General features: G+C 34.3%; 2 protein-coding genes across 2 annotated transcripts; both read left to right on the top strand.

The window, feature by feature from the left end:
• The first annotated feature begins 291 nt into the window (after positions 1–291).
• LOC133693831 (2-oxoisovalerate dehydrogenase subunit alpha 1, mitochondrial-like) lies at positions 292–6,205 on the top strand. Its single transcript, XM_062115163.1, has 9 exons — positions 292–784; positions 3,761–3,898; positions 4,007–4,189; positions 4,292–4,449; positions 4,571–4,670; positions 4,765–4,876; positions 5,244–5,383; positions 5,511–5,696; positions 5,792–6,205. Exons 1-9 carry the CDS (start codon positions 485–487, stop codon positions 5,957–5,959), a joined length of 1,485 nt encoding a protein of 494 aa, XP_061971147.1. The 5' UTR covers positions 292–484; the 3' UTR covers positions 5,960–6,205.
• A 1,624-nt stretch (positions 6,206–7,829) lies between these two features.
• LOC133693433 (probable serine/threonine-protein kinase PBL21) lies at positions 7,830–13,746 on the top strand. Its single transcript, XM_062114655.1, has 10 exons — positions 7,830–8,436; positions 8,710–8,846; positions 9,184–9,281; positions 9,846–10,195; positions 11,365–11,793; positions 11,919–12,079; positions 12,739–12,812; positions 12,929–13,076; positions 13,228–13,377; positions 13,634–13,746. The coding sequence occupies exons 1-10, from the start codon at positions 8,265–8,267 to the stop codon at positions 13,712–13,714; spliced, it is 1,800 nt and encodes a 599-aa protein (XP_061970639.1). The 5' UTR covers positions 7,830–8,264; the 3' UTR covers positions 13,715–13,746.
• Positions 13,747–14,499: the final 753 nt, after the last annotated feature.

The raw sequence follows: 14,499 nt of genomic DNA, 5'->3' as shown, positions 1-14,499 counted from the left end.
TTAGAATTAAGTCCTGATGATTATTCTTAATTATGTAATAGTCCAATATTACATATATTCTTTATGTAATGAGTCATGGTTTGAAAAAAATTACATAATTAAACATAAAAATGCAACGAATCATATGATATATTACATTTACAGCTGAAAATGGTTTTTGGGATAAGAAAAGAAAAGAGAGAGATGGCGGGCTGCAATGACCCCATGGAGGATTGGAACAGGTGATCTGTCACATCCAGCAAAGTAAAGACGTGTGCATAGCCTCCAATCCTAGGGTCGGGCCTGACCATTTCTGGCCATATTAATGTGAGACTGAGATAGGCACAAACGAGGACTTCTCCACCCCAGCATAAGGATGGATATCTGTCTGCAAATCATCACTAATTGCATTCCCTTCCCTCTTCTGTTTTTGTGATCGGCAGCATTTTTATTCACTGACTAAAAAAAAACCCAACAACATACATTTTTCATCCCTTCTATTACCATGCCTGTTTGGTTCGCAAAATCTAGAGCCATTTCCCATCACTTAAACAGAAAGGTCATGGGTTTCATGGGAATTCTCCACCAAAATTTTTGGACTTCTTCTTGTTCGAGGCACCCAAGTTCTTTATCATCAATATTTATCCCAGCAGGGATTCACGAGGATCATTCAACTCCACATGTATTTCCATTCAACTCATCAATCACCACCCGTTTCTCCCTCCAGCGATTCAAATCCACCAAAGCTGCAAGCCAACTTGAACAGCTCTACTCTACGGATGACGACGATCATGATACTAGCCAGGTAAATCTAATATCCAACCCGTATTCTCTAGTGGGCCTGTTTATTTATGTTCTCCTCTTCTTTTGATCATGAATTGCTTCATTTTACTCGATTATCGACTGTTGAGCATATAAGACAATTTTGGTTCACAAACATTATGGCCCGCTCGCTTGCATGTGATTATGTGCAATATTGGGAAAAAAGAAAAAACAAACCTGGCACCTAATATCTTACAACTGATAAAAGGAGAGAGAGAGAGAGAGAGAGAGCTACATGCATATTATTTGCAAATTTGAACTTAAGAATCTAGCATCATTTCAAATCCAGAAATTGTTGACGAAATTCTTACGTTGCTTTACGGACTGTCACACCATCTTTGGAGTTTTAAAATGTTCTGCAAATTTTATACTGCCACATATTTACTCTAAGAACAAAGATGTTTTTAAGATGAACTAAAGATTTAACCTGGATTCTAGCAGGTTACAAACAGTAATTTTTACGTAGTTTGAAATCAATATAATGTAAGATTTGCGAAAATATCATTTTTAGTCTTCTAGAGAGAGAGAGATGCTCCGACGAGCGAACTTAGCGTGCTTTTCAATATTTTTATATTATAAAAAAAGAAAAAAGAATCCCATCTCCGATTATCCATAAAGACAAAAATTAATCCTCCCTCATCTCTTCTTAATTAAAAAAAAATCCTGATAGAGAAATCATGAAAAGAACCTTTTTTCTTACTAAAGCAGAATATGGATACGAAGATTGTCTACCCTAATGATATCTAACCCTAAATATCTGTCTCAAGAAAGGTGGAATTAGCTACCCTTCCTTTGGGGATGGGGAGGGGCAGTGATATCATTCCTTTTCTTTTTGGATAATCATCCATTCCTATCTATACCTCACCCTTATCCATATATAGGTTCCAATCCTATATTTCGGCGTTCTACCTTTTTAAATAAAATATTTAGCACTCAGGAAAAAACAAGAAGACAGAGAGATGATAATATGAAGACTAGACGTTCTTGTTTTTCATGTAGATTAACATTGTAATCAGTGCCAGCAAGACATGATTTATTGTCCTCGTCGTTTTTTTCTGTTTTTTAATTGAAAAACAATCGTGTTAATGTCTTCTTCTAAAAGATTATTGCTACTTCAAAATAAGGTAATTGATTTTATTATTTTTTTGTATTATACTATACATTAACATTAACAAATATTTTAAAATAAAGTACTGTAGCTTTTCTTGTATATTTTTTTTGTTTGTTTTGTTTTTTATTTTTGTTTATTTTGTTTTTTTTCCTTCTATACCCATACTTTTTCCCTTTTCCCTTTTTTTTTGTTTTACATTTTTTTTTACCAAGATTTTTTTTAAAAAAATTATCTTTGTTTTTTTTAATATTGAACTGGTTAAAAATTTAGTTATGTAGTTTTTTCTTTAAAACATTATGGATTACTACAATGTTTCTCTACATGGGTTTTTTTTTTCCCTTTTTTTCCCCAAAATTGTCTTCTTCTTTTTTTATTTTTGTTTTTTAAATTGTTTTTGTTGATTTAATTTTTTTAATATGGAGTTAGTTGAGAATTTAGCTTTGTATTTTTTTCTTTTAAAACACTACAGATTACTACAATGTTTCTGCACATGATTTTTTTATGATTTTTTTTTAAATTGTCTTTATTGATTTTATTTTTTTCATATTTAGCTGGTTGAGAATTTAACTTCGTAGTTTTTTTCTTTGAAACACTGTGAATTGCTACAGTGTTCCCACATGATTATTTTTGTTATAATTTTTTCAAAATTATATTTATCGATTTTATTATTTTTAATATTGAACTAATTAAGAATTACAACTATAGATTTTCTCATGAAACACTATAGATTGCTACAGTGTTTTCTTATATGGTTTATTTCCTTTTATTTTTTTTGTTATGATTTTTTTCAAAATTGTTTTTGTTCATTCTATTTTTTAAATATTAAACTGATTTAAAATTAAACTTTATAATTTTTTCCTTAAAAATATTATAAATTACAACAGTTTTTTTTCATATATTTTTTTTTTATTTTTTTCATAAACTTACAACCATGTATAAATATATCACAAGTCCCAAGCATCGCACTATCATGACATCTAGTTATTAGCCAGGTGATGTAAGAATATTTTTGGAGAACCAGTACTTTCTATATTGCGGACAAACATAGTTCAAGCTGTTATGGGTCCCCAAGTTAGTGATCTCTTACCAAAAACATCTTGGTACGCTGCACAAAAACGACGGCATAGCCTCACTCTCATATCGTTATCCAAACTCTCTGTTTCCATTGACGTTGACCAGTTGGGACTCGATCTCTTAGAAATAATTGACTGGCTGAGCACATATCTAAGGTCACAAACTCGCATCGCTGTCAAAAAAAGAGACCCTTCTGTGATTTTTACACCTATTTATTTGGAGGCTGGACCAGCAAAGGCAAAAGCAAAATATAAACGACAAGGAAAAAAGACGTGTATTAGGGGTGCTGATTCTTGAAAGTTGTATTGGAGTTCCACACTTCCAGCTAATTTAGGCCTGGGCTTTAGTCTGTTGACTGTCGTATGGGTACCCCTAATTGAAGTTCATCTTATTGGTCCTGGCCTCTCTGACTCAAGTTTCGTACAGTTTAAGCTCATCTTGGTCCAGAACGTTGTGCCCAATTAGTACTCTCGCTAATAAAACTAGATTGGTGAGCCGCATGAGTGGATTAATTTGTTTTTTAGCATATAAAAAAAATGCTTCTACGACGATCATATTTTTAAATGAACTTATTGTGCAGACACATACCTTATTGTAAACTCACAACTTTCTTCTCTTCTTAGTTTTTAGAGAGTGTGCGCCAAATGGATGGTTATTTAATCAAATCTTTCCTTGTCTCTCCTGTTAGTTCATGTGAGACCTTTATGGATTTTGAAAATTGAACTCATGATGTTCCAATGACTTCAAAATTGAAAAGATATCTTTCTGGTTTAGGCCTTGGATTTTCCTGGCGGGAAGGTCACGTACATACCTGAAATGAGATTCTTATCGGAGTCCAATGGGAAGAGAGTACCCTGTTATCGTGTTCTTGATGACAATGGAGAAATAATCATAGGCAGTGATTATGAACAGGTATAATTTTTCCATCTAAAAGAAATAATCCACGACCGTTAAATCTAGCAGCAAGTACAGCATCACGAGTTGTTTAATGTTTGCTGCTTGTGCATGACGTTTTTTTAGTTGAGCGAGGAAGTTGCAGTGAAGATTTATAGTAACATGGTCAGCCTTCAGATGATGGATACCGTATTCTATGAGGCACAGCGCCAAGGGAGAATTTCCTTCTACCTGACCTCAACTGGTGAAGAAGCAATAAACATTGCATCGGCAGCTGCACTAAGTGCAGATGATATTATCTTGCCTCAGGTACAACATTTGTTACATTAGATGCTTAAATTCCCAGTTTCAGGCCAAATTGTCACGTCAATAGTATTAAGCAAGGCATTGATCCATCTGATGCACTGTCAGTACCGAGAGCCTGGGATTCTATTATGGCGTGGTTTCACAATTCAAGAATTTGCCAACCAATGCTTTGGAAACAAGTATGATTATGGGAAAGGGAGGCAGATGCCCATACATTATGGGTCTAAGAAGCACAATTTCGTCACAATTTCGTCACCTATAGCGTAATATATCCATCCCATAAGCAATTGCAAATAACTTTCTCATATGATCTCTTAATGTCAATCAATGTTACGCTCGTAATATAATCAAATGTTCTTGATTACTATTTATGCTGCTTGTCAGAACTCAACTTCCTCAAGCTGTAGGTATTGCTTATTCTCTTAAAATGGACAAAAAGGATTCATGTGTTGTCACATATACTGGAGATGGTGGTACCAGTGAGGTAATAACACAACAAGTTCTTTAGCCTTTTTACTTCTTCCTCTAGGATTTTGTGATTTTGCAGTCCAATTTCTAATCGGTAACTAATTTGTCAGGGAGATTTTCATGCTGCTTTGAACTTTGCAGCAGTGACAGAAGCCCCAGTGGTCTTCATCTGTCGCAACAATGGCTGGGCCATTAGTACCCATATATCAGAACAATTTCGAAGTACTATTTTGATCACTTCTCTTCTTCCGCTTCCAGTTTTATTTTCAAGTACAAGATTTCCTTTGATACAGCTTACAAGTAACTTCTACAGGTCCATGTAGACCAAACAAATCACATTATCTGGACCTGAGTAAACTAACCATTCTTTTTTTTATTTATTTGTCTATGTAAACTGAGTGCATACTAGTTTCTTCTTTGTTTAAGTAGTTTACCTCTCTTGTCACCTGGAATAGGCATATACTCTTGGTCATGTCTATCAAGAGTCCTGAAAGGGAAACTGGGAGCATCTTCTGATCCTGAATTGCATGTAAAGTATACTGTGTGATAAATAATTTTCATGCTTGCTTATATAGCATATGTTCTGCAGGCGATGGCATTGTTGTCAGGGGTCCAGCTTATGGAATCCGAAGCATCCGGGTGGACGGAAACGATGCTCTTGCTGTCTACAGTGCAATTCATGAAGCTCGCGAAATGGCCATAAGTAAGCAAAGGCCTGTATTAGTTGAGGTGAGATTGAACTTCATTGTAGGATTTTCTTGCCAGCATCCGAGACATGGATCGCTTCTGAAACTCACAATTGCCAAAAAAACCTTTTTATATCATCCTGAAAATTAACAAGCATGTAAACCTTCAGGCCCTTTCATATAGAGTAGGACACCACTCCACATCTGATGATTCCACGAAGTATCGGCCAGTTGATGAAATCGACTACTGGAAAAAGGAACGGAATCCTGTAAATAGATTCAGAAAATGGGTGGAAAGAAATGGCTGGTGGAGTGAGGAGAAAGAATCAGAGCTCAGAAGCAGCATCAAGAAGCAGGTGAAAGTTGACAGAATTTTCCATATAAGCATCTTCTTCATTGTTCAACATATTTTAGTAGGTCACAGTTCAAGTTTTCTTTAATCTTCTCGCAGCTTCTGCAAGTGATTCAAGTGGCAGAGAAAACAGAGAAGCCTCCACTCAAGTACTTGTTCTCTGATGTCTATGATATTCCACCACCAAATCTTTGCGAGCAAGAGAAACAACTCAGAGAAACCATCTATGCACATCCTCAGGACTATCCCTCTGATGTCCCACTGTAGAACATCTGAGACATACTGAGAAGATAAGAGATAGTTTCGTTAATATTCACTGCAATGAAATAGTAAGCCTGTAACAAGCAACATCTAATCAACATCTCACGTAAACAGAAAATAAGAAAATAAAGAGAGGGTGATGCAGCTGTAAAGTTTCGAACTGTAATGTTCATAATCAGGGCGGAGCTAGGATTATTTGTTAGGGGGATCAAAATTTATATAATAAAATATAATATTTGTTTTAATTTATTATACATGAGTTGTAAAACAAAACCTATATAATTTAGTTTTATTCAAATAACTTACTACAAATATATAATAACCTTTGTATAAGGTAAAATGTTTGGAACAATACCAAATTGAGTCAAAGCAATGAAGTTAATTTTATTTTCATAATATATCCATCACTTTAATGTTGTTGGTCTTTATACCTATCAAATATAAACATACAAAGTATATAAGAAACATTAGCTAAAATAAAACATTATTTATGTTTGATAAACTTTGAAATAAAGCAAAAAATAATAAAAAATAATTCTTAAATATTTATTTTAATTGTGCTCGTTGTTCTTTCATATAATAGAATTCATCGATTATCATATCAATTATGAATCTTTCAGCAATTTCTTTTTCTATATAGACAATCAAATAATTTGCAAGAAAATCATCCTCCATCCGATTGCGAAGTCTTATTTTAACAATCTTTATCGCTGAAAAAGCTCGTTCAGTAGGCTGTGAGTTATCAATATTTTTTTCTTTTTTTTTGAAAAAATAATTAATTCTTCTTATTTTGTTCATAGTTCAACCTAAAATCAAAACATATATTGTAAGAAAAAATTGATAATTTTGACAGTTCTGCTAAAAACAAAACATAAAAAAAATCCAAGCATAATCAAAACAAACCAATAAAATATATCTAATTAATTAAAAAAAAATCAATAGAACAAGAATGCAAAAAAAAATTGATAGAACTAGCAAATCTAAGAAAAAAAAGAGCAAAAATGATAGAATTATTAAAAAAAACCTTATTAAATTATTAATAAACATCTCAAAACAAAACAAAAATATATTTTAAATTTAAGTTACCTTATTTTTTTTATGAAAGATAAATTAATTAGTAGCTCTACTTCAATCTTTTTATAGAAAAAGTTTGCTCGCGATTTATGTTTTTGATTGGCTGCATGATTTATATTAGGGTAAATTGGTGGCTCTGTTTTTTATTTCACAAAATAATACCTTTATATTTTTTTCTTTTCCATATATGGATCAAGAATAAATTCAAAGAAAATCAAAAATAAAATCACACTTAATTTAGAAGAGTCACCTTTTTAAAATAAAAAATATAACACTTTCTCCTATTTAATTACCTAATTACTCAATATATTAAAAAAAAAAAAGTATTGCAGGGCCCGGGCCTGATCATGAAATAATACATGAAAACAAACGAAGGAGTGAGACCTGATCATTTTTATAAAGAGAAAGCCACTTCTAATGAAATTGCAAACAAAAATAACCAAAAACCACGCTGAAGAAAATCACAATCAAGCAAATAATAATATAGAAAGATTATAGATTAGTAATTAAACCTCAATTGAGTTATAGAATGATCATTTTTCATAGACCAGGTTTATCTAAATCCAGGGCCAATAACATTGGGTGGTCCTCCAAATTTTCAATTATGATCTTTTTAACTCCTTTACTAAAATGTTCAACATGTCAGCCCTAAAATATGCCAAGTGCAAATCAGCATTCTCCCCTTAAATTTTTACCCGGAGGTCCTCCAAGCTCCAATGGCCTCGAAATGAAATTTAAAGAAGAAAAAAAATAAAAATAAAATCCCATAAGAAGACCATGTCTAGCAGTCAGAATTCAAAAAATAAAAACAAAACAGAGAGTTCGGAGAAACCAAGGAGAAAGACCGAGTGGTAACAAAGCAAACGAAACAAGTTTTTGTCTTTCACTACCTCGCAATCTTCTCTTTGTAACTGTCTTCGACGGCAAAATTACACATCTCCCGCGCATTTTTGGATATCCGAAGCATTTTTGTGGAATATTCCCGAATCTTTTCGATTCTCCGATGAACCAAACACAAACAGTTTCGCACAGATCACAAAGTCTCAGAAACATAACAAAACATCATTGGCTCACCAATCTTAATCTCCATGTCAAAACCATGTGTTTCGACATTTTTTTGACGAACCCTTTTATTATACCTGTCTTTCAAGGCCATACACATCACCAAGTGCCTTAAATACTGGGTGAGGTTTAAAAGAAAATTCAACTTGGGAGTTTAACTTGGTTTTTTCTATACATGGAGAGTCCAATTTCGCCCTCTCATGTTGTGATAGCTTATGATGCTACTAAGGATCGGGGAGTCCACGAGCTTAAGCTCACTATCGATGCAGTGAGAATGAGAGGTGACATTCTTCGAGGTGGTGATACCCTTGTTGTTCATGGAGTTCTTCATAGAGTGCTTCATCCATGTAAGTGTTTGATTTTCTGTCTCGGTGTGTGTTATATTACTCATTGGCTTTTCAATTCCTTTCACTGTTTGTAAATGAGGTTTACTTTACTGAAATGGGAAAGGTTTTCATATAGCTAGCAGTTCCTTTCTCTGGTATTGCGTTATTCATAATAGAAAAATGCCTGGCAGAATGCTGCTGTTGTTTGCAAAATCTTTTGCTATTATGAGAAGGGAGAACGGATTTTGTTTTGATTTACCTTCCATTTTTTTTTCCCATTTTGTGTTGGCATAGTGGGTTATCAACTCAAAGTATGTTCTGACTCTTTTGCTGGAGCAAGCAAACGGCACATAGAAGAGGAAATCACAAAGAAACTTGATGCGTATGTCAACATGCTCCTGCAAAGTGCTGAAGTTTGTGAAGATGAAGGGGTAATTAATACATGTTCTTTTATCTTTAGCATAGATATGATGTTAATTTACATAGGAGCGATCCGAGTGATTCTCCTCATAAGAGCGCTATCAATGCTTTCAACAAATTTTCTACATCATGAGTTTCTTGCTTATTGCATCGTTATCAACCATAAAGTTACATAAACTGCATCTTTACTATGCGGGGGACCTATTAGGGCTTCACTCAGTTATTCTTATGTATGTATTTGTAAGCGTTCCTGATATTAGGACTGATTTCCTTATGGAGTGGCATTCAGTTTCAATTCTTATTTTCCTCATTTCTAGGGATGAATACTTGTTTTCCCTCCTCAAACAGGTCAGCATCGAAGTTAAAATTTCTGCTGGGACTCCCACAAAGCAGGTTGTTGTGCAAGAAGCTGTAGCGTGTAATGCAACATGGGTTGTGCTTGACAGGTAGTTTTTCTCTTTTACTGCTGCGTTCAGCTCTTAATGCCTTCTCCAGTGTTTTCTTGTTTTAATTCCCTCGTGCTTTGCCTTACAATTAATGATAAAGGAATTGAAAGTTTTTTGATTAAAAAAAAAAATTCTTATACCAAACTCAGTTGTTATATTGTAACTTACAATAATCACTTCAACTATAGTCACAGACATTTCAGATAGAAGCAATAAATGACATCAAAAGATATTTTATAATATCCTCTAAATAAGCAAAGATTAATCCCATCAATCCTTATGGATTTTTCTACTCATTTCTTTGTGTTTTTTTGTTTTTTTTCCCAACTCGTGATAATTCACTTTCATGAAAACTGCAGAACTAATCTTCAAGGAGTTCCTTGAACTCATGTTCTAAGGAATTCAATTCACTATTTATTTCTTCATCATCTTTCAATAAATTCCTTGATGTTCATGTATAATTTTCACACCATAGATGTATGCTATTATCAGTTGCTTGAATTATTCTATTTTTTGTTTTTCTTTTTCCTATTGACATCCGTAGTAACTTGCATACCTGGACAGGCATCTTAGAAAAGATTTGAGGTTTTACCTAAAACAGATTCCCTGCAAGGTTGCACTGATTCAAGATAACTTATCGGTGGTAATATTTGAGAAACCTCACACTACAGCTGAAACAGATGCTGTAGAGCAAAAGTTGTTCTATTCCATGTCCAAACCCGTTCCAGTTTTGAATTCTCCAACCAACGAAAGCTACAAGGAGTCAGTAATCTCTAGCGGAAGCTTTTCATCATTTTTCAATTCACTTGAAAGCTCCGATATGCCGGCCAGCTTTCTACCTTCTTCTTCATATAAATCAAATGAGCACAAAAATTCTCTTGATTTTGGTTCTTCTGCTAAGCCAGAAAAATCAGGTTAGCACGCCAATTAATTTTTCACTCTCATACTTGACTAAACATTTTGAATCCATGTCTGCACCTTGTGCCTTCAATGTGCAATACAACCAATTTTTTATGCCATGCAATGCTGTCCCCATCTTAGAAATCTGATATGCTTCATAACTCTTCTTTTGTACAGTAGTTTTCTATTATTCTTCGTCTAGAAATGTTAATGCATGCACTTTGGACTTTTCATGATTTCTACTTGGTGTTAGATTTAGATCTTTCATTTAGTAACTATCTGTGAATGGATCTTCATTAACTAAGAATATAAATTATATCCTAGAGCCGTTGCATTGGTTCTTTGACAGGCTTATCTCTAATATATTCTTATACTAATTTATGATGCATTGATCTCATTTGAAACAAAGGTGATAGCAATTAAAATATCTCTCATAAATCATTGCCACAATGATGTCACTGGAGTAACAAAGAAGTTCCCCGATATCTCAGAAAATTGATAGCTAGAGAGCGAATGCTTTAGAGGTATTTTTTTTGTGTTGTGTTTAATATGTGTAGCATGCCCAAGGCTGTGATCTGTTTTTAATAGATCCTTCATTGTTTCTGCCTCCTCAAATGTACTGGACAGCCAGGCAGTGTGCTTTCTGAAACATCTTGAAAATCAAACCTGTTCAATAGAAACAAACAAGAATGGTGCTTGGATATGATTCTAATGGTGAATAAGTAACAAAATATGATCACTAGTTTGAAAATATGAGACAAATGTATGGAACCACAATTATTTGGGTAGACTAGAAATACCAGATCAAACCAAACTTCTTGCAACAAACAGAAAAATCATTCAGTTTCATTTGAAGGGGCTGTGTTAAGTTTAATATGTTAGTTACTGGAGTGGAACTAACTTATGTTATTCCAAAAAAGTTTATATCCACGCAGCTATTGCAGCAACAATTTGTATGATGTCTGTGTTCACTCGGTCATAGCTCATGCATCTGCAGAGGTGAGAAGTATAGGCATGCAGCGACCGGGAAAATATTTGTGATGCTTGATAGATAGTTTACTTTTCCCCATTCCTAAGGAAGTATTGGTAGTTAGGGCTGCCTATTGACACAAGTGTGCTCTAATTCATAGTTAGTTCTTCAGAAAAATATATAATGATTCTTGTTATAATTAATGCCTTTCAGCTCCATCTGCTTCTAATACAACTATCCAAAAGCACCTGAAAAATGTCTCACGATATAAAGCCTCAGAAGCGCCGATTCTTTGTTCTGGCTGTGGGGCAAGGACTGAACTGTATATCAAGGATTCCATGAGATTCAATTTTTCTGAGATTCAGTTGGCCACGGATGATTTTTCGAAGGATAACTTGCTAGGAGAAGGAGGTTATGGCCATGTATATAAAGGTAAACTACAAGATGGGCAGCAAATTGCAGCAAAGGTACGCAAAGAAGCAAGCACGCAAGGATTTACAGAATTTCAATCTGAGGTATATGTGTTAAATTTTGCCCGTCACAAGAACATTGTAATGCTATTGGGTTTTTGCTGCAAGGAGAACCTTAACATTTTGGTTTACGAGTATATTTGCAACAAGTCCTTATATTGGCATTTATTTGGTGAGTCATTATTGATCCTAGAAGCCCAAAATCATTCATTTCAATCTTTATTAGTTCTTCGAATGACTTTTCTTCTTCACAATACTAATCTAAGCATAAACTTACTACTTGTATCGTTTTTATAGATAAAACTGAAAATATGCTTGAGTGGCACCAAAGACTTGCTATTGCCATTGGAACTGCTAAAGGGTTGCGTTTTCTGCATGAAGAGTGTCGTGGCGGTCCTATCATACATCGAGACATGCGACCAAGCAATATACTTCTCACACATGACTTTGTTCCAATGGTGACATTCTATGCCACATCCTATTATCTTTGTTTATAGTTCTTGCCGTTTTCCTCCAAATATGAGTCTTCATATATCTTGTTTATAGAGCATATGGATGCATGTAAAAAGAGAAATAGGAAAAAACATTTCATGTAAAATGTTAATTTTGGGTGAATACAGAAGGAACTTATCCGTGTGTCATTGACAGTGGTATAGGTAGATTTTATGTCTAATTTTGCCTGTACTCCTGGCTGTTACTTCACTGCACTATAGCTTTTCTCAGTGTTCCATTGGTTGCAGTCTTGCATGTGGAGTGACATGTGATCCTGTCAATGGTTAAATTAACTAGTAATATACGTTCCATAACCTTAATCCATTTCAAATTGGACAAACTTGTGTGTCCTGTCATTGGAAAGCTGATATTTTTTTCAGTTTCATGAACATAACTGTGCTGGAGAAGGTCATCTGTGTATGTACTATGTTATTTTTTACAAAATTATGAGATTTTATGTGCTCTATTTTAAGATATTAACTCAGAAGGAGGTGGGGAGGGGATGTATGATAAATGCATTGATGATAGAGATCTTTGAGTTTGTTTTATTGATTTGAAATACAGTTTATAGATGGAGTCAAAGGTTTGGCTTGGGGTAGTTAATGAAATGATTTTGTCTACACAGCTTGGAGATTTTGGCCTTGCAAGATGGAAAACTGGCGATGACCCTGAGCAGACAAGGGTGCTTGGCACACTTGGGTAGATCTTCTGTACTCTTTCCTATCTTCAGAACTGCACATTTTACTCTTGATGGGCATATTTTATGCCTAATTATACCATTTAAACGATGTCAAGCCAGCTTTTGGTTCTTGTAGATACCTTGCTCCAGAGTACGCAGAGAATGGTATAGTTTCTGTAAGAACAGATGTCTATGCATTTGGCATTGTTCTCTTGCAACTAATATCAGGACGCAAAGTAGTTGATGAGAAAAGGGAGGAAGGAAAACAATCCATTAGACAGTGGGTACGTCAGTGGTTTGTTTCTGTTGCTTCTGGAAATGATAAAGTTTTCTTCCTTTTTGTTTCAACTTCTATCCAATTCCAATACATGTATGCTATATCATCTTTTACTTTTTTCGTCTGACTTGTTTCTATTCTTTGTATGATGAATTTAGGCAAAACCACTGATTGAGCGCCTTGCACTACATGAACTCATTGACCCTCGTATTGGAGATACATATGATACATATGAATTGTACCTCATGGCTAAAACAGCTTACTTGTGTGTGCAAAGAAGCCCTGAAATGCGACCATCGATGGGCGAGGTATTTGGACTTTGATTCTTCAAATTAAGTTGCTCTGAAAAATGTTTGAGCAGGAATGTTTATGAACTATTGAGTGTTTGGGGTATTCATGGAAACATCTTTACCAGGATGTTGCTTTGCTTCACAGTAGTTCATGCACCTCCTTTCTCTATCCACACATTACATGTTTCGATTATATATATATATATTCTGTTTCTCCATGTATTTCCAATCTTTCTAACGCGTTCAAGTACTTTTGTGAACGGTTCCTATCAAGGTGGTGCGCTTTCTTGAAGCAGAAAGTGACTCTGCCCAGCATTTGGGGGAGCGATTTGCACGTCATTATGCAAAGCGATAAGGATGATAATGGTACACATATTTTATGCTCCCTTATTTTCACTATTTATGATTCAGTCTCTCTTGTATGGATGTTTTGGTAGTTGAAAGTCATCATTAGGTTTATATATATATATATCAATTGCAATGCAATAAATCTCAACACCAAGATTGATACGTACGGCTCATATAATATGCAATCGTGTACTCTATCCAATGGAACTAGTGAACAGAAAATCTGCTTGTCATGTTGTTAACTTGAGAGATATTCTACCAAAAAAACAAAAAACTTGAGAGAGAAATTTATAGGGAGTAAACATATCATATGCCAACTATAAACTGGTTACAGGCTTCCAGCTTTTCATAGAATTTGTCCGCCAAAACAATAGTTCTCATAATTCAAGCATATGTTAGTTTTTAATTTTGATATTGCAACAACATACTCTATCCTCGTACAATTATCATTCCATTTTTTCAATGCATATAGAATTCAATCAAACTTTACGAGATTACAAAGAGGCAGGATGAAAAATTAATAATGTAACAGAAGTCATTTGGTATATATGGAGACGTAAAGAGATTTTGAAATCACCTTCGCAACCTTTGTTGGTGTTGTAATATTTATAATTAAACTTTTATTATTACGAAGCAAGATAAGAGGTAAGGATAGAAATACTCTGAGATCTTGAAGAAGATTAATGAACAATTTAACATTGGCTGCAGCCAGATCCATAGCATGATATTTTGATTCACAACTTGATTGAGATACTATTGGTTGTTTCTTAGAACTCCAGGACACAAGATTAT

Source organism: Populus nigra, chromosome 5 (genome assembly GCF_951802175.1).
Source record: "Populus nigra chromosome 5, ddPopNigr1.1, whole genome shotgun sequence".
Taxonomy (NCBI): domain Eukaryota; kingdom Viridiplantae; phylum Streptophyta; class Magnoliopsida; order Malpighiales; family Salicaceae; genus Populus; species Populus nigra.
Note: the sequence above shows the minus strand (reverse complement) of the source record. Positions and strands in the feature narration are given on the sequence as shown.

Excerpts from the sequence above, each read along its gene's own strand:
- LOC133693831 (XM_062115163.1), top strand. The coding sequence starts at position 485 with ATGCCTGTTTGGTTCGCAAAATCTAGAGCCATTTCCCATCACTTAAAC. Across the intron at positions 785-3,760 it reads ACGATCATGATACTAGCCAG|GCCTTGGATTTTCCTGGCGG; the intron begins GTAAATCTAATA and ends TTTCTGGTTTAG. Across the intron at positions 5,384-5,510 it reads AAAGGCCTGTATTAGTTGAG|GCCCTTTCATATAGAGTAGG; the intron begins GTGAGATTGAAC and ends GTAAACCTTCAG.
- LOC133693433 (XM_062114655.1), top strand. The coding sequence starts at position 8,265 with ATGGAGAGTCCAATTTCGCCCTCTCATGTTGTGATAGCTTATGATGCT. Across the intron at positions 9,282-9,845 it reads ACATGGGTTGTGCTTGACAG|GCATCTTAGAAAAGATTTGA; the intron begins GTAGTTTTTCTC and ends ATACCTGGACAG. Across the intron at positions 12,813-12,928 it reads AGGGTGCTTGGCACACTTGG|ATACCTTGCTCCAGAGTACG; the intron begins GTAGATCTTCTG and ends TGGTTCTTGTAG.